The sequence below is a fragment of the Ostrea edulis genome, chromosome 6 (genome assembly GCF_947568905.1).
Source record: "Ostrea edulis chromosome 6, xbOstEdul1.1, whole genome shotgun sequence".
NCBI lineage: Eukaryota > Metazoa > Mollusca > Bivalvia > Ostreida > Ostreidae > Ostrea > Ostrea edulis.
This window is the reverse complement of record NC_079169.1, coordinates 78,881,274-78,904,044: the sequence shown is the minus strand read 5'-3', so window position 1 is coordinate 78,904,044 and position 22,771 is coordinate 78,881,274. Positions and strand designations below refer to the sequence as shown.

Below are 22,771 nucleotides of genomic sequence, written 5' to 3'. Positions count from 1 at the left end.
CTTTCTTCTTTAAAAATGTGTTTAGTATGTCTCCAAAATTTGTTTTGATGTGACGGTTGACAAAAGATACCACTAAAGAAAAGAAGAAAAAAAAAACAAACCAAAAAAACAAAAAAACCAACAACAAAACGTCCAAATACATTATCCCGAGGAGTTAACAATCTAGTTTCTAATATGCGAGGTCATGATACTGCTATAAATCTTTGCTTTATTTCGAAAATAATAAAACGAATCGTTCAAAATAATCAAGAGTGTGCGACTGAAAAAAGATCATGGGCAACAATTGAATCTAAACAGACCATAGAAATGTAAACTGTGTCAATACCTTGCGTGCAGAATTATTGCAGTTATTTTCAGATGAATACCGATTGTTAGGCCGTTCTTCGCACACTGATTTTGACTACGGATAACTCCGTTTACCTGGTCAGGATATAGGGCTCACGGTGGGTGTGACCGGTCAACAGGGGATGCTTACTCCTAGGCACATGATCCCGCCCCTGGTTTGTCCAGGGGTCCGTGTTTGGCCAACTGTCTATTTCGTATTGCTTATAGGAGTTATGAGATTGATCACTGTTCGTTATTTTCACCTTGCATTGATCACTGTTCATTATCTTCGCCTTTCATCATATTGAAGTTATATTTCCCTTACTACGATCAATGTGGAGTTAAGTTAACTGATGGGGTGCTCTAAAAGATATTAGATAAAGATGGCTGACAAGGCATCTTTTCGTAAGCTTCAATTGCAAATTTCGATGTTTTAATTCGTTTAATTATGTGGTAAACAAATACTCGCGTCTCTAATCACTTTCGTCTAAAATATGTACATATACCGTATCATTATTTGATTGAATAATTCCAAGCTTTTTGAGATCCAACAAACTAAAACAAGAGGCCGATGGGCCATATTACTCACCTGAGTTATATTGACCCATGTCTAAAGATTTCCCCTATATATTCGCATGTGAAACGTTGATCCCTTTTGTGACCCGAGGGCCATAATTTTAACAAACTTGAATCTGCACTATGTCTGGAAGCTTCCATGTAAATGTAAACTTTTCTGGTTCAGAGGTTCTTGAGAAGATTTTGAAAAATTTTACCTATATATTCGCATGTATAACTTGAATCCCCTATTGTGGCCCCAACCTACCCCCCGGGGGTCATGATTTTAACAAACTTGAATCTGCACTATGTCAGGAAGCTTTCATGTAAATTTCAGCTCTTCTGGCCCAGTGGTTCTTGAGATTTTTAAATGATTCTACCTTATTTTTGTGATTATCTCCCCTTTGAAGAGGGCATGACCCTTCATTTGAACGAACTTGAAAGCCCTTCACCCAAGGATGCGTTTTGCCAAAAATTTCATTGAAATTGGTCCAGTGGTTCTGAAGAGGAAGTCGAAAATGTTAAAAATTTACAGACATACAGACGATGACGGACAACAGGCAATCAGAAAAGCTCATTTGACCCGTCAGCTCAGGTGAGCTAAAAATTGGTCCTTTCTGATAAACATATTACAATGTCTTAAAAGATTCGTTACTTTTCAAAAATGTTGATCATGAAAACAAAGGTATTCCGATAGTTGAAATAAAAGTCAAGGAAACTATGTGCATTATGAAACCTAATCGCAATGTCCCCTATCCTTACAACATGTACATGCATCCCGACAACAAGGACAAGCGTCTGGGGAGCATTGAATAACCTACAATCAGGCCAGACACAGGGGTCTGGGGAGCATTGAATAACCTACCATCAGGCCAGACACAGGGGTCTGGGGAGCATTGAATAACCTACCATCAGGCCAGACACAGGGGTCTGGGGAGCATTGAATAACCTACAATCAGGCCAGACACAGGGGTCTGGGGAGCATTGAATAACCTACAACCAGGCCAGACACAGAGGTCTAGGGAGCATTGAATAACCTACAACAGGCCAGACACAGAGGTCTAGGGAGCATTGAATAACCTACAACCAGGCCAGACACAGAGGTCTGGGGAGCATTGTAATATCTCGGTTGAGATTCGGCTTGGCTGAATATTTTGACTGACGCCTTCACCGAATCTCGGAGCAGTCCTTCATAATTCATGTCTGGAAATTTACTTTCAGCTTAAGCCAGTTTTAGCAATTAATGTGCACTTAGATGACACTGATGTTCGCTTCATTTAAGTGATTTGACTGTTAAACTTACTCTCTATCACTATTAATGCTATATTACTTACCATTTAGGTATAAAAATTCCAAAATGAAAACAGGCACTACATTTTCCGTTCAAATGAAGATTTCCAAGGCACAATATTTTATCTCCTGGAATTGAAGAGTTCCTATTGTCTGCTTTATCTAGTTACTGATACATCGTATCTCTACATACTTACTTGCATTTCACTAATTCAAAAAACAAACTATAGGAACGCTTCAATTTTGGAAGATAGAATATTGCGCCGTAGAAGTCTTAATTTGAACGGAAAAATTAGTGATGGTTTATTTCATGCCGAGAAATGCCCAACCAAAATCGACAGTGTAGGAGAACCGTTAGAAATTAGTGACCCGCAGTTTAGATAAGTGATGGCTACTCTGTCCGTGCAGCAGGGGGTCAGTGTTACCATGGTTTTATTACCTCAAATTCTTGTCGCTGAGCTTATCTCAAAATTCTGCTGCCTAAATGCACACTTTCAAGGATTGTTCAGATAGAGGATACAATGACAAAAAGAATTAAGAAAAAACCTAAAAGTTTGGAGAATGGGAAGAGACTATCAACTTTAAGTATGAGCCGAAAAAACAAGAGGAAAGTTTTTATTAATCTATATATGTATTTTATAACACGTATATAAATATTACTAACTTTTCTATATACTTTCATTATACTAGAATGAATCAAACTAAATAATAAGAGATCATAAACTTAATTATACTTAGTATGATATATTTACAAAAAATAAAGTAACGCCGGCTTAAGATTCATTCTAGAATGATTATAAGTAAACAATTATACAGTAGAGCTGAAGGATAAGTTAACTGGGGGATAACTTGGAAGCATTTCTAAATGCCTCTTCATATTTTCTCCTCCTCATTCTTCTCGCCGTACATTTCAAATCTTCAAAAGCTTTGACAGGTCTTGGTTTTCGTCCCTGATGTTGAACTTCAATTACCGGTGCATTGGTATTATTTTGCTCCTATTTTGAAATAAAACATTGTTTAGCATTTGACAGAAACATAAAATTAATATATTAATATAATAGGTCTCTGATTTGACAAAAATTTATTATGTGCATATTATTCGAGAAAGTTACAGATTTTGTTGATACATGCACAATGCACACTTCAAATTATAGACTAGAGAGCACAAGTAGAATTTTCAGTAGTAGTCGAAGTACTCAAAATCATCTTGTGAATATTTGATCCGCCACCTCGGATATAACATTTTTAGTTATATAAGGTTCTACTAATTAAAGACAACAGATCTCAAGAATATCTATGTGATATACATTGATAAGGATAATATACAATGAGGAATAAGAATCGGGTTAAACCTGAGTTTGCCGAATTCGAAGTGGGCGCGGATCTAGTAAGCTTGCAGGGTTACCAGCAGTGGAAACGTCTGGGACATCTTGTGCCTCAACAGACAATTCACGGTGTGCTTGTAACACTGGTGGTGTACGTTTCGGTTTAAGATTATTGAGAATATAATCCACACTAAAATTCATTTTTAACTATGAACAATACATGCCGCGCCGTTTGTAATTTCCCACCAATTCTTGCTTAATTACGGAAAGAGATCATTGGAACTGGGTGGGTAGGACTGAAATGTTTGTGGTTGAAAAAATGTTAAAACAGAGACATAAATACCATTATTTACATCTCTGGTTGAAATGATTCATTAAAATGATATCATTGGTGTATAATCATGTTTATGATGATTTAAAGAAATAAACAAATATGCCAAGTCCAATGAAGGAGTTTTGCATTTTCGTTAAATAGCATTATTTCTATTCTCGAAATCGATGTCACTGAATCCATGAACAAACAAAAACCAAGTTATTTCCTCCCCTATCACAATGTACAAATACTTTTATATTGCATTTTTCTATCGCTAAATTATCATTGATGGAATTTAGCATTTTACTTAAAGATGGGTAGTTTTTATTTAAGGCTAATTCGTAGAGATTTTGTTTCCATGTGATATGTAAATAAATGGTAAAAGGGAGAGTAGGACTAAAAATTTTAAAATGTATAACATTAGTCAAATAAAATACGCAAGTCCCTAGACCTAACGCAGATTGAGAATGTTGTGTTTAGTTTCAAACAGAGTGACCCAGATAAGACAGAAAGTCGTCGAAAACATAACGGTAAATTTATTCTATGGCGATGGCCACCGCGGTCGCTATACAGCTTGAAGTTAATTAGCCTGTAATGGGGTTTTATTGAAGCCAGGGAGTTTACACGATATTCAGACTGCTAAGGTTTTCTTGGCATGTTATGGAATATACATATTTAGACGGTAATCAATACAAAATTAATAGTGATAGAGAGTAAGTTTAACAGTCAAATCACTAAATTGAAGCGAACATCAGTGTCACCTAAGTGCACATTAATTGCTAAAACTGGCTGAAGCTGAAAGTAAATTTCCAGACATGAATTATGAAGGACTGCTCCAAGATTCGGTGAAGGCGTCAGTCCAAATATTCAGCCAAGCCGAATCTCAGCTGAGATTAGGGAGCATTGAATAACGTACAACCGGGCCAGATACGGGGATCTAGAGAGCATTGAATAAACTATAACCAGGCCAGATACAGGGTTCTGGGGAGCAATGAGTAACCTACAACCAGGCCAGACACAGAGGTCTGAGGAGCATTGAATAACCTACAACCGGACCAGACACAGAGGTCTGAGGAGCATTGAATAACCTACAACCAGGCCAGACACAGAGGTCTAGGGAGCATTGAATAACCTACAACCAGGCCAGACACAGAGGTCTAGGGAGCATTGAATAACCTACAACCAGGCCAGACACAGAGGTCTAGGGAGCATTGAATAACCTACAACCAGGCCAGACACAGAGGTCTGAGGAGCATTGAATAACCTACAACCAGGCCAGACACAGAGGTCTGGGGTACATTGAATAACCTTCATCCATTGGAGGTTGTCCAGGATTAAAGTAAGGACATGGATAAAAAAAAACCCTGACAAAATGGCTATGGACATCATTGGGAACATTTGCAATGACCAGGCTTCATATGAATCCCAGTCACCCACTTCCTAAAAATCTGCCCTCTGAGTCACACCTCATGAGTATCACCTTTGCCAACTCTACCATCCTCCAATTCTTTTCCTACACAACGATCTTCAACATTGGGTTTCAATACCTAATTTGTTGTTCATTATCTGTCAGTTACGGAATTACAGAACAGAAAATGTCTGTCTCCGAGTTTGTCTGGAATCTAAAATCAGCAATTTGGCAAGTTAATACAATCTCCCTGATTCTAACTAAATCACAATGGCACAAGTTTTGGTGTTAACATAAAAACCACTTTCCTTGCATTATGACTGAAGTTTAAATTTTCAACAATGCTAAACTTTATTTAATGTTTATTTTTAGAGCATAATATATATGATCAATTACACGCAATAATTCATGTGCATAACTAAGAACATATGAGTGAGAAAAAAATGAAGAAAACAATGTGGACGGAAATAAAATCATGACCAAATACTGAGCACATATTTTGCTGAACTAGAAAGCTACACAGTATAATACACAACACGAAACTGTTGTCTATACAACATACAATACACTGTCCAGACCCATACTTATTTTACAGTTGTGATTAATTTGATATTTAGAATTACAGATGTATCAACAGCTCAGAATAGATAGATAAAAACATGAAGTATTAATGTCGGCTGTGTTGCAGCATATTCACACCAATCAAAACATATATCTCATCACACAGGGTAAACTTCTTTAAAATGTGTATTATTTATCAATATACTGGTCCAATTAAATACAGTAAAAACACGATCATAGTAATGCAAATTTCACTTCTGACATTGGAAACATAATTGGTGAATCATTCATTATTTCCTCCTATCACATGTGGAGGGGTGGGGGGTGGGGGGGTGGGAATGAAAATCACCTCATTATAAGCAATAATTCATTCTCGATGTTTGCTACAATCCAGACATTGAAGAAATACACTGTGTGCTTTTGTAACAAGAAACATTACAAAATACCTCCTTACTACAGTAAAAGACAATTGCATATACATACCTATAAAAATTTGCATGTACAAAACTAAAAAAATTTGATTTCATTCCATATATAGCATGTCAACGCTTACAAATAAAGTAGATTTTTCAAGTACAAATTGTATAAACACCAGTCCATGTATCACACAATCTCTCACAACATCATTCATTATGGCAAGTCATTCTGTATATATACTTATGTGCTTTGTTTTCTCTTCCCAATGTGAACTAGCAATGATTTACAGATATAGATACTCTGGAATGTTTATCTGAATGAACTTCTTAGAATCCAATCTGTATACACAGATTGGGAACACAAAGCGCAGTAAATGCACAGTATTGCAGTGTGACGTACATGTCAATTACACACATGAATAGGATCTTCCATAATAAAATAACAACTGTATACCTGTATAATGATTCCAGTAAAGCACCCGGAGCAATAACAGTTTCCTGTACCCACCCACTCCCGAATATCTGTGTAATGATTCTGCTAAAGCACCCATAGAAATTTCAGAGTTTCATGTACACATTTCCCTTTACTATACAGTTCATTTATACGCAAGGAATTTATTATCGCATAATTTTGCCAGAGACATCACTCTGTGAAATGAAATTATTTGCTTTTATTTTTTTGGTCATTAAAATACATGTAAGAACACTTGATTAACAGATCACATGGGAATTCAGGTTCACGCGATTTGACGTATACGAGTCATTTAATCATATCAAGTACTCACATAAAATAAGGAATCTACAGTATTCAAACTGCTTAAGTATGAAACCCATTTCAAAGGTTATAATCATATGAGAACTTCAAATCTTCTAATGCGTATCAAATATTTCTTTTAACAACAGGTTTCACCATTAAATATTTTCAAACTAATAAAGTGGTCCACCTATAGAATAAAGTTTTCAGCAGAAGTGACTTATCACACACTATGTGTCCGAGTGTAACATTTTCTGTGTGGCACTGTTCACTATTTCTAAACTGTCTTTATCCAGTTCACGAATGAGAATCAAAACAGCTTGCAATACATGGGCATTCTGAAAGTAAATGCAATACAAGTACACAAAATAGATTTCACTTGAAAAATTACAAAATACAAATCTAACGAAAGCTGTATTACAGAATATAAAGAGTTACATCATTCTGAAATATTTACATTCACTGAATCTTTTCTCTTATATTTCTATTGACATTGGTTTCATCTGGGACAATGAATGCATGTTTGTTGCAAACTAGTTCGATCCCGTTTTTTAGTACCTCCTGTCTGTGTTATCATTACCAAATATGGAGCGTCATCAAGGTCAAAGAGTGCATTGGCTGTTCCGTTTAGCGTAACGAATGGGTCAACCATATGCTATTTTAGTACATATGTACTTAAATCTAGTTTATATTTTAAAACAATACTTAGAAATATAAATTATATAAACAATAAAATGTCTTTCTTTGTTGCTTCATCGGGTGATAAATGTAGCAACCATTGTAGACAATTTTTTACATTCAACCCGCTTACGCGGGTTATGAATTTTTTCTGCAATGATAGCTTACCTTCATCACCTGATGAAATAACAAAGAAAGCATTTTATTGTTTAAATATTTACCTTCACCAATGTTATGTTTGCAATAAATGTTTGTTGTTTCATTGCTTTCAATTCTCAATGAAGGCGCTGTGACATGCAAGAAACTTTTCATGAAAGTCTTTTTATTCATATGGAAACAAGAATGTCCATGAGCACAATGCTCATCTTAGCCCCCTTGCTCATATGGAGCTCTTGCTCTATTGAAGCTCTATTGTGGCCCTGGCCCTATGGGGTCATGGTGTGTATGAACTTGAATTTACACTACAACAGGATGTTTGCTTATTGATTTAACAAATTGTGTCAATGTGGTTCTTAGGAGACTTTAAAAAAATTTCCCTACATATCCTATGTAAAACATTTTATACCCTACTGTAATCCTGCCCAGGCCTAAGGAGTTATGGTATGAACAAATTTGAATCAATTTTTCATATACCGTATAGCCGGGTTTTTCCCATGGGGTGATAAATTTGGCTTATTTTAGAGGTTAGATACATGTGGCTTTCCACCAAACTTTCACTCGCCAAATATGTATCCAATTGTGACTTTGCAAAAGATAAAGAATTTTTTTTAAACTGCCCAAACTATTTTCACTATTTCTGAATTATCTTTCCTTAGAAAGTATGTTTCATTTGAACAAATATGAATTCTCTTTATCCAAGTATGTTATGTGACAAGATAAAAATATAAGGAAGAAAAGTCTAGAATATTTACATGTATATAATGGGGGATATAAAAACAGTGGAAGGGTGGAGTAATTTCTGCATAACTCACTGTGTACACAAATTACCCCAAGCTTCCATCACTTTCATACCCCCCTAAATTTTTTACTTCAGGTTTGGGTATTTCAGTTCGGGTCTATAACTATTCACAAAATGAAAACCGCCAGCTACATGATATATAATAAACCTTACCCTAGATTTTTCTGCTGATTTCCGAATGGGTTTGGATGTTGTGATTTTCTCAAAAGGCAGGGGCTTTAATCCTAATTCTTCTCTGATTTTACTGGAAAGAAAGCTTTACAAGTAGAGCATTTGACTAAACTGAAGGGAAAGCAAGAAAAGCAATGACTGTGGCAGAAGACATTATACATTATACAGTAGGTGTGAAACAATGCATCGTGATGTGACCGAATCGCGATGTAGTGGTCTCGATTCGATGTTCGATTTATTCGGGGTCTGTTTCGGTTCGATACGGTTCTAAAATCATAGCACACATTGCTCTTGATAACAAGGTTTCTCATTAGCCAATGGAATTGAAAATTTCCCAATCAACATACAAGTAAACTTTGCTGTATCAAAATGGACGCAGTCGAGATGAAAAATGCACCCCCAATGTTTAAATCCTGGGTATGGCGACATTTCGGCTTTAGGACAAGTGATAAGAGTGTTGCTCTATGTTAAAAGGAAAAAGATGACTTGTGTAATATTCTTATGAAGTGAGACAAAATAATAACAATAAATTGTGTTTTTACCCAAACTTGCAGTGCAAAAATAATAATTGGGGGGGGGGGGGATTGTTAGGGGATGTGAGGTATTTATTGACTGTCAGAAACTGCCTAATTTTTGTACATGTACCAGCACTCGTCCTGTGCAACGTGTGCATGTATAAGGGTTGAATTCATAACTGCAGGCTCTTACATTCTTTTCTCATTCAGAACTAACACCCCCCCCCCCCCCCACCACCACACACACTTTTAAACCAAACAATAATTACGTTTTGTAATATAATGAAAATGATTTATTCTATTTTGGTGAGCTATCTGTAATTTTCCTTGAATTATTCACAGTTGATAATCCTGACATTTGTACTTTAAAAATTAAAATTTCTGATATAATAAGAAAATTAAAGTTAACTTTCACTCTTACGCACACGTTCCTTTTTCATTTTTGCCTTGCTATGAAGATCAATCCTTTCACTTTGGTGTAACGGCGAACGCACGGTGAGCAATTTGTGAATGGTGAACGCAAAACTGTAAACGGAGAGCGAACGGGAAAATGGTAAAATATCTATGTTTCAGGGATTGTAAATCCGCCACTGGCTACAGCTCTGCAGACGATAGCGAAATTTTATGTTGTAGATTTCTATGATATATACATGATACACAGTAAAAATGGTAATATACATGCATATATATATATATAGCCCTTTATATTTACAGAAATTACATCTAATTCAACGAATATTTCTTTTTAGAACGTTTTAGCAAAGTACTGGCACTAAATAACTCTTATAAGGATTGGAATATTGCTGTGAACTGCCGTCAACATAAACACATGGGCGCCGCCATTACAGAAGAAGTCTTAAAAAGGCTGCTTGTGCAATTAAAAAAAAGTTTTGAGTACGAGCTCGAAAACTGGAGTAAGTACTCCTAGGAGTACATACTCGAAATGTTTTATAACCTTAGAATCTGACCACGTACTCCTAGGAGTACGATTTTGAATTCGAGCTAGAGTTAGAGCTGGAGCCCGAGCCAACTTTTATAACCTCCTAGCCTGAACATAAAATGGAGTGAACCAGGTGATTATTTTCAAAATATACTAAGTTCAGATCATCCCTTTTGGAAAAATACATTTTTGAGTTGGATGCAAGATTATTGACAAGTTTCGACAGTTTTCCTGCATCATCACAAAGTCATGACAAGAACCGATCATAGGCACCTAAAGTCTGGATAGCTTATATACAACCCCCCCCCCCCTCCCCCCCACCCAATGAAAACTAAATACAGAACCAAGAACTTATCCAAAATATGTGATTTCCCCACCGATCACGCTCATAAGTCGTTCTGAATAGCCAGTTTCTACTTTCTCATGTATTGTCTGCACCGGAAGTATTAAAGGCCATCAACACTTTGAAATCATGTGAATAAAATGGTGTTCCAGCAGTAACTCGAAACTCTCCTACTTTAAAAACTGTATTCTGGACATGTGTAATGATGTAAAGTTTTTACATTATAATGAAGGTAAGGATTGAAAACAAGAGGCCCATGTGCCACATCGCTCACCTGAGTCACCTTGACCCATATTTAAAGATTTTCACTATATATTTGTATGTAAAACTTTGATCCCCTATTGTGGCCCCGGCATCCTACCCCCGTGGACCATGATTTTAACAAACTTGAATCTGCACTGTCAGGAAGCTTTCATGTAAATTTGTACTTTCCTGACCCAGTGATTCTTGAGAATACATGTAAGATTTTAAAAGATTTTCCCCATTATATTTGTATGTAATACTTTGATCCACTATTGTGGCCCCATCCTACCCTCGGGGGCCATGATTTTAACAAACTCGAATCTGCAATGTATCAGGAAGATTTCTTGTAAATTTGTACTTTCCTGGCCTAGTGGTTCTTGAGAAGAAGATTTTCAAATATTTTACCTATATAGTCGCATGTACAACTTTGATCCCCAATTGTGGCCCCAGCCTACCCCTGGGGGTCATGATTTTAACAAACTTGAATCTGCACTAAGTCAGGAAGCTTTCATGTAAATGTAAACTTTTCTGACCCAGTGGTCCTTGAGAAGATTCTTAAAAGTTGTCAATGTATTTTCACTATTTCGCTATTATCTCCCCTTAGAAAGGGACGTGGCCCTTCATTTGTACAAACTTGAATTCCCTTCACCCGTGGATGCTTTGTGCCAAGTTTGGTTGATATTAGCGCAGTGGTTCTGGAGAAGAAGATTTTTAAAGTCGTCAATGTATTTTCATTATTTTGCTATTATCTCCCCTTGGAGAAAGGCATGACCCTTCATTTGAACAAACTTGAATCCCCTTCACTCAAGAATGCTTTATGCTAAGTTTGGTTGAAATTGGTCCAGTGGTTCTGGAGAGGAAGATTATTAAAAGTTGTTAATGTATTTCTACTATTTCACTATTATCTCCCCTTTGATAGGGACGTGGCCCTTCATTTGAGAAGAAGATGAAAATGTGAAAAGTTTAAGAAAACAACGATTACAGATAACGGACAAATTACGATCAGAAAAGCTCACTTGAAGGTACTGAACAATTTTCACATCTTATACCATGTAGAAGTATTCTATTGCAACACTTATACAGCTCATGAGGAAGAAAAAAATAGACAATGATGACGATGAAATACAGACTACATGAAATAAACATTCTGGAGGTCTTTTTTATCATCAGAGAGTAAAAAAAACATATAGACTAACTTTGTTTCCTCCCAGTTTAAAGTGACGGGATCCAGCAATGACTGTTTGGGCCTGACTGGCGATGGCTTAGGTTTGATATCTGCTATATTGCTGGCTGCACTGATATCTGTCGGTTTGTCAGTGTGTGGGGATTTTTCTTCTTTTGGAGATTCATCATTTGTTTCACTTTCGACCCCTTCCTCTTCTCCATTTTCTGTGGGACCCTGATCCTCCCCATTTAACACCTGTTCCAAATTTTCAGGAGGAGTTAAAATTTCTCCACTATCATCTGCTTCTGTTCTGTCTTCATCTGACACAGCTGTAGTATATAATAAATGAATGCTTACAATACAAATTCAATAAAAAAGACTGATAGTAATAATATTACTTTAATGTTTTGGAAAATCTGTATACAGTACACTCTGGAAACAAACTATGTCTATGACAACAATAATTTAACCCTCCACAAATTTCAACATTATTAGCATACTTGATTCTGATAAAATCCGGCCGAATGGAACTAAGCCGGGTATACCCAACGACGCGTGAAGAATAAAGTGACCCAGCTACAGTACAGTAATGAAAATGTTGACCTTCTATTGTATAAACATTATTTCGCATAGAAATGACCAACATATTTACAAATCATGTATATTTCACCAGTGTAAAAATTAAAAACATTTTGTCTTAGAATAAGCAACTCTCGATACTACTGTCTCCAAGGACGCCAGCTTGAAGTCACCTTTGCCTATCAAAATTTTCCGGCTTAATTGGCTTACCCGGCGGGATGCATGTGCAATTTCGGCTCACAATCAAGTGTGTCGCCAGTCATCGCCAATTAACCCGGGTACACTGGATCGTTAGAATCATGTATGCTATTCGACTTTTTGAAAATGTAATTTTGCAAATGAAATCTAAGATGGCTACATTCATACAGCTACTGCATCTTGGGTGCATCAATAGAAATTGTATATACATGTATATGAGTGTGTAATTTTCATTTTGTGAAGATACTCATGAATTTCAATCTTCCATAACAAGAAAACCATAAACTTCAATAAAGAATACCTACACCTCTTCATCTACAAAATCAAGTCCCCACAAAAGTTATTATTATTCTTCAACAGCAAAAATCTGACCCCACAAAATTAAAAGACATAGCAGTATATTTTTCAATTTTGGTGCAGCTGTATGTGTACCTATAAATAAGATTAGTCACCCTAAAATATGAAATATACTAACATTACATTGCAGAATACTAATGGTGTTCATTAATTATTCCATGACAAATGTCATATCACGATGCTAAAACGTCTACACAATCAGTATCTTGTTATAAATTATTGTATTTTGTATTCTGATACTGTTGAAACAATAAAAGTTTGGGAACCAAGAATGTTCAATTAACCATGCTGCATAAGTTTTCAATCAAAAATTATTTAAGCATTCAAAAATTTGCTCTTGTCCAGAAATATGACATGTCCTTGACTTCATTTTTTACAACCATGTCTTTTTTAATGGTATAAAAGTGAAAGAAATATTTGATGATCAGAAACATTATTTTTTAATCAAACACTTAGTTTACGCCAACAACCAACTGATTTTCAATTACAATTGATCATTGGAACATTGCTATGTTTTGTGTTTGACCATGAAACTTTACAATTGATTGTTTTAGCAATTAAAAATATTTATGAATCCAATAGCAGTCAATACTAGATATTGTTCTCCTAAACTATAATATCTAGTAAAACGGTGATGAAAACACCATACCAACATTGTCCAGTTTCTGAAGATTTGGAAGTGTGCGTAAAACTGTTGCCCTGTAATTTTTCCTTTCCGCACAGGGATTGTCTGCTAGCCACAGGTTCCTCAGGCGAGACAAGTTCTTCAGGTAAAATATCTCGGACAGGTTCTCTATTTTGTTTTTTCTAATGTACAGTTCCGTTAGCTGCTTACATTGTGCAAAATCTGCCAGTGTTGATATGCTATTTACACTGTAATCAAACAATATAACGTGATTTGAAGATGGGAAATTTGTATTTTTAGAGGAGTTACCTATAGATCTGTATAATCATAATATAAATAAATTATGAAGCTTATTGACAATTTTCAATGCATACATACGTACCTAGCAAAAAAAAAAAGAATACGATAATACATGTAAAATTATATATGAAACATCTTATACAGGACCATAGGCAGTATTAATCCAATCAAGACAGAATAATTTTGGTAAAAAATTCCTACAGTGTGGGATTCATTTACTGTCAAAGGTAGAATTACACACCAGTTTATCTTATTTTCATAAAAATAAAAAATTGGTAAAATTTTATTCAAAACCAGTCTACCTGCTACACTCTTAGATACAACACAAAATTAAATTTCATCTATATTTGCTTGTATAGGCTATATTCTTCTCCCACTAAAATTGAAACTTATTACATATTTCAATAAGTTCTGATGACAACTGCCCCAAGGTCGAAACTAGTCAACCAAATAAAATTCACACTGCATTCTCATGATGTGTTAGTGATCTGTTTTATTTCTTCAAGTTCATATTTCAATAATATAATGAAAATTTTACATATTTCTATTACAATATAGTGTTGGAACTTGTAGCAATTATTAACTTAAATGTACATGTATTTCTTAATCAAAGAACTATGTAAATAACACCCAGTTTGCTTCAAATTTAAATTTATATTCAATTGAAATATTTCATTTTCACAATGTTGTATCACAAATATTGAATTGAAAATTCAAGTATCACACTGTATTAGAGGATGATCAAATGATCTCATAAATTTTGACCTTCACCTACGATTCTGAAGCGGCTGACTCACCTCACACTACAGACTTCTAAATTTGGCATACTTCTGACAACACTAATATCACTGATTTCTGATCCCCTGTAAAATTAAAAATACCACTTCTAAAAATATCCACGTTTAGTTTTCAAGATTGGGAGTTTGTTGGTGTCATATACATGAACCGTTCTTTAGTTACACATTTTCCAATGGTTATATATACTAGTACATGTTCATAATCAAATGAGGCATGCTTGTAACTTATATTCTTCTACGAGTCTAATGCATATCAATATGTGGTACTGGAGAAGATGTCGAAAATATTAAAAGTTTATAGATGGACAAATGGATGCCAGACAAAAGGTGATCAGAAAAGCTTACTAGGGATTAATAATTGTAAATCTTGCTGACAAATAATGTTATAAAGTGGAAATACAAAAAAAACATCTTCACACAGTCATTCCCTTTGTTCAAGTGACCATGCATGATTCCGAGTCATATTGTATTATGAGCTGGGAGGGATCCTTATCGTGTCACACCTGCTGTGACACTGGACCTCTGTTTTTGTGGTCTCATCCGAAGGACCGCCCCATTTAGTCACCTCTTACAACAAGTAAGGGGTACTAAGGACCTACATGTATTCTAACCTGAATCCTCTGTAACAAGGATACCACAAGGCTGAAGAATCTCTTGTAATATAGGGTTATTGAACTTATATTGTTGAATATTGTGAAAATGCATGAGCTTGCGAGTGCATTTTGACAGCCAACGAGTGCCAATATTCACCAATATAAGTTCAATAACCCTTTTATTATATAGCTAAAGTATTTAGTTGTTAAATTATATCCCTTTTCACTCAAAATACTCCAAAATAGACGAGAATTCATCAATATTGGCATCTATGGTGAAGGTGTGAAATATCAGCATGCATTTCTTAACTGTTCATTATTGTATACTTTCAATTTCATCTCTTCTTTTTTCTTTAAAAGTTTGCGGGCATATATCGTGTGATATATGCCCGGAAACATTCCGGCCCGCAAACATTACGTCACAATCAATACAAAAGCAAATTACTACGTCGTTAATTTTTAAAGTTTTCGTGTTTTTCACCTTTTACTAGATAAATCAATAAAGAAATTGTTAAAAATAAATTACTGATAGTTTCTAAATGAAATTGAAAGTATATAATAAAAAGGTTACAGACTTTGTGTGGGAAAATATGACGACCTCGTGTTTTGTCGCGGACGGACCTCGCAAGCTCGGTCCATCTAGGCGCCAAAAAACTCGGTCGTCATATTTTCCCATACAAAGTCTATCTATAACCTATAAATATTAAACCCATCATTGATGCATGAAGCAAACTGATTTTGTGAATGGGGACATCATAATTTATGTACAGTAAAACATTTTGTTTAGATAAATGAATATGATATCAAATACAGGCTCTGTCAGATTTGGAGGACTGTTGTCTGCCATTATGGCTTGTTTACGTCGTTACGGTAACGTCAATATTGAACGCTCATACTCGGAATGTTTCCGGTGCACACAATTAACACAATGTAAAGTTAGCGTTCAATAAATTCTCAGGATATTGAACACAAACATTCTCTAGATTATACGCAGATTTTATAATAGTCTATTTATTAGATATATGATAATAAGTGTTATCCATGTACCCTCCCACACACTGCATTCCTTTCTTGTTGAAGAATGTAACAATCAGAGCAAAAGTGTTCATCATTATTGGGTTGCAACTTGTTGCCATCTTTCAAAAGATCACTTTCTGAAAAGCACAATCTTGCATGCATTTAGTCCTGTTGCATACATGTTAACCCTCTCGATTATGGAGGACTTCTGACTCATATGGGAGACTCCCAATTCAATGTGGGAGACTCCAACAAACAACCTTAACCTCTCATTAAGTCTGACTTACTCCTGAACTGGAGATGTACTTTTAAATCTCCTGTTAAAACATTTTTATCCTTCTAAATTTACCTCTTATTAATTTCTCAAATTAACATGCCATTTTTGTTAACCAGTAAAAGGCGAAGCCTTCAGATTTATATGAAGCCACTGTTCTATAAATGCATACTATCACTCTCTCAAGGGTCATGTCATTATTTACAACCTCAAATCATGATGGGAAATGTATTCTAAAGAGAAAAGAGATAAGTATCTATTTAGTGCAAGGCATAACAACAAACCGATTCGCTACCGGTAAAACGAAGTTTATCATCGTCGAATTACTTTATGATGATAAAATGTTTATTCCTAGGTGGTCCAAAATTGTCGACAATGTCACAAAGAAATAAATAGTAAATTTGTCTGTATTGACGGGACTTAGTGATCACATTGTTTAACGTTAGATGCAACCAGAGACATTAGATTAGCATTGGTGATTGATAAAATGTGCATCTGGTCTGGGGCATGGTGCTGCCAATAAAAAGTTCTTAAGTTGGTATATTAAGTTATCAATATTTAGTATACCAGAAATTAAGCTTCTTCACTCCCTCTAGATCTACGGCCCTAGTTCTAGCCAATACAAGGCCTTCTGTCAACTTTTCCTCCTCGTATTCCATTTTTCTTTTTCGCAGGAAGTAGATTTAAATTGTTAGTTCGTTCAACGTATACGATGTCGTGTATATTAGTAGACCGTTCATCAATTATATTTGTTAAATTTCCTATAAAGATAAATTCTTAGATTTCAGCAAAACCGCACAGAATTTAAAGATTTTTACAGAAATTCTTTAGATTTAAATTTTCCTAACAAGGAATCTGTTAAGGAATGCTACACCAAACAAATTTGATATCAGTCTGATTAAAATCAAACCCTCACATCGCTCGATATACGGATAATCGCTGCATGGGAGTCCCAAGCGAGTGTCCGAATTCACATATCGAACATATACAAGTCTAATTTTAATTAGGTTGACGATCCTCCGAAATATTTTTAGATATTGAGCCAAGCGCCCTTATGGTAAAATTTATCACAAATTCATATTGGTGGGAAAACTTTTTTTAATAAACAACTCTTTGACAGTAAAATCAGACACATAAATGATATTATTGAAGAAGATGGCAGTATTTTTTTTTTTAGCTATGAAACTTTTTGTGATACTTATCCGAATGTGAAAATCAATTTCTTAGAATATGCTTGCAAGCATCATTCATGCAATAAAGACTTAGATTAAAAAGTTTTCAAAAAACATAAGTTTTAAAAAGTTGGCAAATCCATTCATCATGTCAAACATATACAATGTACTGAAATGTAGAAAGTCGAAATGCTTTTATGAACTTCTCAACAAAAATTCCTCTGTGACAACAGGCAAAACAAGATGCAGTGAGCTCTTAGAAATAGATAATATTGAATGGAAAATAATCCACAAAATACCTTTCATAATAACAAAAAATAGTAAACTTCAATGGTTCCAATATAGAATACTTAATAAAATTTTAGCAACAAACACATTTTTATTTAAAATTAAAAAAAAAAGTGAACTAAAAAATGTACCTTTAGTCACAATGAGGAGGAAACAATAGAACATATAATATGGGAATGAAATTGTGTTCAATCATTTCTAGCTGATTTTGAAGTTTACTTAGAACAGAGAACAAATTGTCAACTAGTCTTTACAAAAGTCTTTTATAGTAGGCATCCTTGAGAAAAACAAGGGTATACAAAATATTCTCATCTTTTGGTTAAAGTATTATATTTATACAGCAAGGTGTACAGAGAAAAATTTGAGTGTGCGTTTTGCAATATCATTTTTAAAGTTATTCTATGAAACACAAAAATTCATTTCTTATAAAAATGGTGATACTGAAAAATTTGATGCCCTTTGAAATAAATGGAATAAAATATTTTCACAGCTCTCTCTCTCTCCTTTCTTTCTCTCTGAAAGAAATAAACACTTCTGTAATTCTATATTACATGTATGTTATGAAGATATACCATGAACTATTTACAGAATGTTTGTTGAAAAATAATTGAATTTTTTTTAATCACAAATAACTTCTTTTTTTTTTTTTTTTTTTTTTTTTTTTTTTTTTTTATATAGATTATGATAGATAACAACATTGAAAAGCTACATATGAAGTTTTTGTTCGAATATTCAGCATATTTACTGAGATTCAGGCAATCAAATGTTAAGAAAATCTAGACATGGTGTGCCCTTATTACTCTCTACTGAATCTGCATTATCTCTACTGAGTCCGCCTGACATTATCTCTGCTGAGTCCGCCTGACATTATCTCTACTGAGTCCGTCTGATAGTGTATCTCTACTGAGTCCGCCTGGCATTATCTCTACTGAGTCCGCCTGGTATTATCTCTACTGAGTCCGCCTGACATTATCTCTACTGAGTCCGCCTGACATTATCTCTACTGAGTCCGCCTGGTATTATCTCTACTGAGTCCGCCTGACATTATATCTACTGAGTCCGCCTGGCATTATCTCTACTGAGTCCGCCTGACATTATCTCTACTGAGTCCGCCTGACATTATCTCTACTGAGTCCGCCTGGAATTATCTCTGGTGGTAGATTTACACTGATTTGGTCAGGATTGCTGAGTATCACTGGTACCTTGTCGCCATCTGCCTCAACGCTGCATAAAACAAATCCAGACAGCAGTGCCGAAAAGGTACAGTGATGAAACTTGCGTATCCCTTTCAAGGGCTAAAAAGCGGTTTTTATATACTCTTTCAAGTAATAGTATATATATTCACATTTCCACTCTGTATTATCAAATCCATGGGGACCCGGGTTAGAATAGGTCCTCACTACACCTTACTTGTCGTAAGAGACGACTAAATGGGACGGTCCTTCGGATGAGACCGTAAAAACCGAGGCCCCGCGTCACAGCAGGTGTGGCACGATAAAGATCCCTCCCTGCTCAAAGGCCGTGAGCATAGGCCTAAATTAGACAGCCCTTCACCGGCATTGGTGACGTCTCCATATGAGTGAAATATTCTCGAGCGGGACGTTAAACAATATTCAATCAATCTGTATTATCGCAGCCTCGTTAATTTGGAGGACTTGAAATCACATTTGCAAAAATTTCACATCAATTATACGCTACTTACAAGGCTTAGCCCCTGTGGCCTCACACTGGTAAACTCGTCACGGTCTAACAATACCGAAACGCGAAAGGAATGGACACGGGGATACACTGAAGATGGATCAAAAGGCAACGCTAAAGAATTAGTTCTTATTTCTTGTCATTTTTACATTCGTTGCTCTTGTGTAATACACAATTACCAGCATTCATGATATAAGCAACTTCTGATGCTATTGCGAATTACAAGACTCGCCTGGACCAAGTTACCGAAGACTAAATATGCGTAATCTCCAGTCTGTGTCTGATATCAAAGTATTCTCCAATGATTTAGTCTGTATTCTTCTAGACTCTGCCAAAAATACAATACCACACTCCGGCTTCAACCCTCATACACGTCCAGGCCGGACCAAAGAGGTAAAAACTCTTCACTCTAATGAGCGCAGACTACGCCGAATATGGATTGCAGAAGGGAGACCAAGGGGGATGATCCACGATTCGAACATGAAATTACGACAATTCCGTAAAGTCCTTAACATGGAGTATGAGCGACACATGGAAGACGTCTACCATGATCTTGATTCTGCAGCTGAATGCGACATTCGTCTATTCTGGAAGCTCGTGAAAAAGCAGAAAAAGAGAACGTCACGTACTTATCCCGAATTCCACGAAGATTGATTGATTGATTGAATATTGTTTTACGTCTCTCCCGAGAATATTTCACTCATATGGAGATGTCACCACTGCCGGTGATGGGCTGTAAAATTTAGGCCTATGCTCGGCGCTTATAGCCATTGAGCAGGAAAGGATCTTTATCGTGCCACACCTGCTGTGACACGGAGCCTCGGTTTTTGCGGTCTCATCCGAAGGACCGCCCCATTTAGTCGCCTCTTACGACAAGCAAGGGGGTACTGAGGACCTATTCTAATCCGGATCCCCACGGGATAAATTCACGAAGAGCACGGCAATGTCTATAACGAACCTGAGGGTGTAGCGGAAGCTTTTGCAAGGCACTACGAGCAGCTTTATATCCCATCAGAAGACGATGCATTTGATGAGGAATTTCATCAGTATATTGAAAATAGCTACCAGCATATACAGGAAGAATGTTCAAAGATGTTTCGGGATATTCCTGGAGGCCCCATTACATTCGAAGAAATATCACCATGTGTCAACAAATTCAAAGGAAGGAAAGCTCCAGGCCCGGATCAGATAACTTACGAACATGTCATTTTTGGTGGACAAAGTGTATTTCAATGTCTTGCTAAACTATTTAATGGGGTTATACATGTACTACATGAAAAGATACTCCAAGTCTGGAAACAAGAACTTATAGTTCCCCTGTACAAAGGAGGAGATAAACAAAAAACGTCTACCAATAGCTACAGACCAGTTGCCTTACTGTCATGTTTCCTAAGATTTTTGAAAGTATTTTGAATAATAGGATTAAGAAATATACTCTTCATGGTTATTCTTTTCCAAACAAACAACAACAGGGGTTTCAAGAAAAATTGGGTTGTTTAACTGCATCATTTTAAACCCTACAAGAAACAATATACTATTATTCAGAACATGGTAGTAATGTTTATGTACATGTAAGCTTTTTAGACAGTTCTAAAGCCTTCGATACTGTTTGGAGACATGGTCTTATATACAAATTGTACAATTTGGGTGTAACAGGTAAACTCTGGTCTATTATCATAGATTGTCATGAAAAACTTCTAGTGCTACTGTTGTTAACCAAACACAATCAAGATGGTTTTCTGTTCAACAAAGTGTTAGACAAGGTGGCATATTGTCTACGTTTTTATATTTAGTATTTATTAATGAATTAATTGATACGTTAGAGCAATCTTCAGCATGTACTAGAATACTCAATGTTGCAAGCAATTGTCCCTCACTGGCAGATGATATCTCCTGTATAGGTTTATCGCCCGACTCTCTACAAAGTATGTTAAATATTGCATATGAATACTCGAGAAAATGGCGGTTTAAGTTCAACGCGTGCAAATCTTGTACTCTTCGTTTCCGAGCAAAGGCAATAAAGTTAAGCAAGACCAAATTTGGACTTTAGGAGACGATCCAGTTCCCTGGGTGGACTCTTTCAATCATCTAGGTATTATTGTCAACAAAAATTGTTCTTTATCAGACCGGATAATGGTGTCTGCAGAAAAGGAAGAAATTCCTTTTATGCTCTTACAGATATTGGATCCCCTACCTTAACCCGTTAACCTTAGTTCCGTCGTCTTAACTTCCGTATTGTACGGTTGTGAACTCTGGAATAATTTGTCAGCAACAGATTCTTAACGCCTCCATGTCTTTCAACATTCCCATATGTAAATCCGCACAAAATCTTTCACGTCAAACGAGATCCGATATCTGCGAAAGCCTTTTCAACGTCCTACCTATCAATGTGGAAATAGACGTAAGAAAACTCCTGTTTTTCGGACGACTGTGTCGTATGAACTGTGACGCCTTGCCATATAATTTTTTTTTAGTCCGGTTATTTTCCTTTTTTGTAAACCTAGGAAACTACCAGCGAGGATTTATTCCAGATATCCTCAACTTACTGTGTATGATCTTATTGAATTCCTATATGAGTGGGTAGACGACGGCTTCTTCCCTTCCAAATCATCTTAGAGGAACATTGTGAGATCCATAACCAATATAAAACACAATGGTCTTAGACGTTGTCGTATGGTGAATGACAGATTTCTCGCAATCTTCAGTGAGAACGATCCATCTTCCTTCTGGAGAACTCCTAAGAACTGTTATGAGATCTGCTTGTGCAAGTTCATATGCAAACTTCTCTCTGATTGTCCGCGAGACTTCATGGGTATCTGTCGCCTCTGTGGCGCAACATTTACTGACCTTTTTGTTCATGTTGCCTGTTCTTGCGTGACCACTTTCAGCATCCGTAACAACTGGTGGAATGACA

At 35.9% G+C, this 22,771-nt stretch overlaps 1 protein-coding gene across 2 annotated transcripts; it reads right to left on the bottom strand.

Annotated features, from left to right (window-relative positions):
• Nucleotides 1-5,562: 5,562 nt before the first annotated feature.
• On the bottom strand, nucleotides 5,563-20,409 carry LOC125647830 (cilia- and flagella-associated protein 410-like). Of its 2 annotated transcripts, none has more exons than XM_056140915.1 (6): nucleotides 19,862-20,409; nucleotides 14,816-14,881; nucleotides 13,743-13,966; nucleotides 11,991-12,288; nucleotides 8,736-8,826; nucleotides 5,563-7,284 (listed from the first exon to the last, which is right to left on the bottom strand). In XM_056140915.1, the coding sequence occupies exons 2-6, from the start codon at nucleotides 14,842-14,844 to the stop codon at nucleotides 7,177-7,179; spliced, it is 750 nt and encodes a 249-aa protein (XP_055996890.1). In that variant the 5' UTR covers nucleotides 14,845-14,881; nucleotides 19,862-20,409; the 3' UTR covers nucleotides 5,563-7,176. The 2 variants fall into 2 exon arrangements, with proteins under 2 accessions (XP_055996890.1, XP_048730618.1); XM_048874661.2 differs by lacking the exon at nucleotides 19,862-20,409 and adding an exon at nucleotides 17,267-17,405.
• Nucleotides 20,410-22,771: the final 2,362 nt, after the last annotated feature.

Coding starts and splice junctions, on each gene's coding strand:
- LOC125647830 (XM_048874661.2), bottom strand. CDS start 17,358: ATGGAATACGAGGAGGAAAAGTTGACAGAAGGCCTTGTATTGGCTAGA. Junction 12,289..13,742: donor TCAGAAACTGGACAATGTTG/GTATGGTGTTTT, acceptor TATATACTACAG/CTGTGTCAGATGAAGACAGA. Junction 8,827..11,990: donor TTAAACTGGGAGGAAACAAA/GTTAGTCTATAT, acceptor CTTTCTTTCCAG/TAAAATCAGAGAAGAATTAG.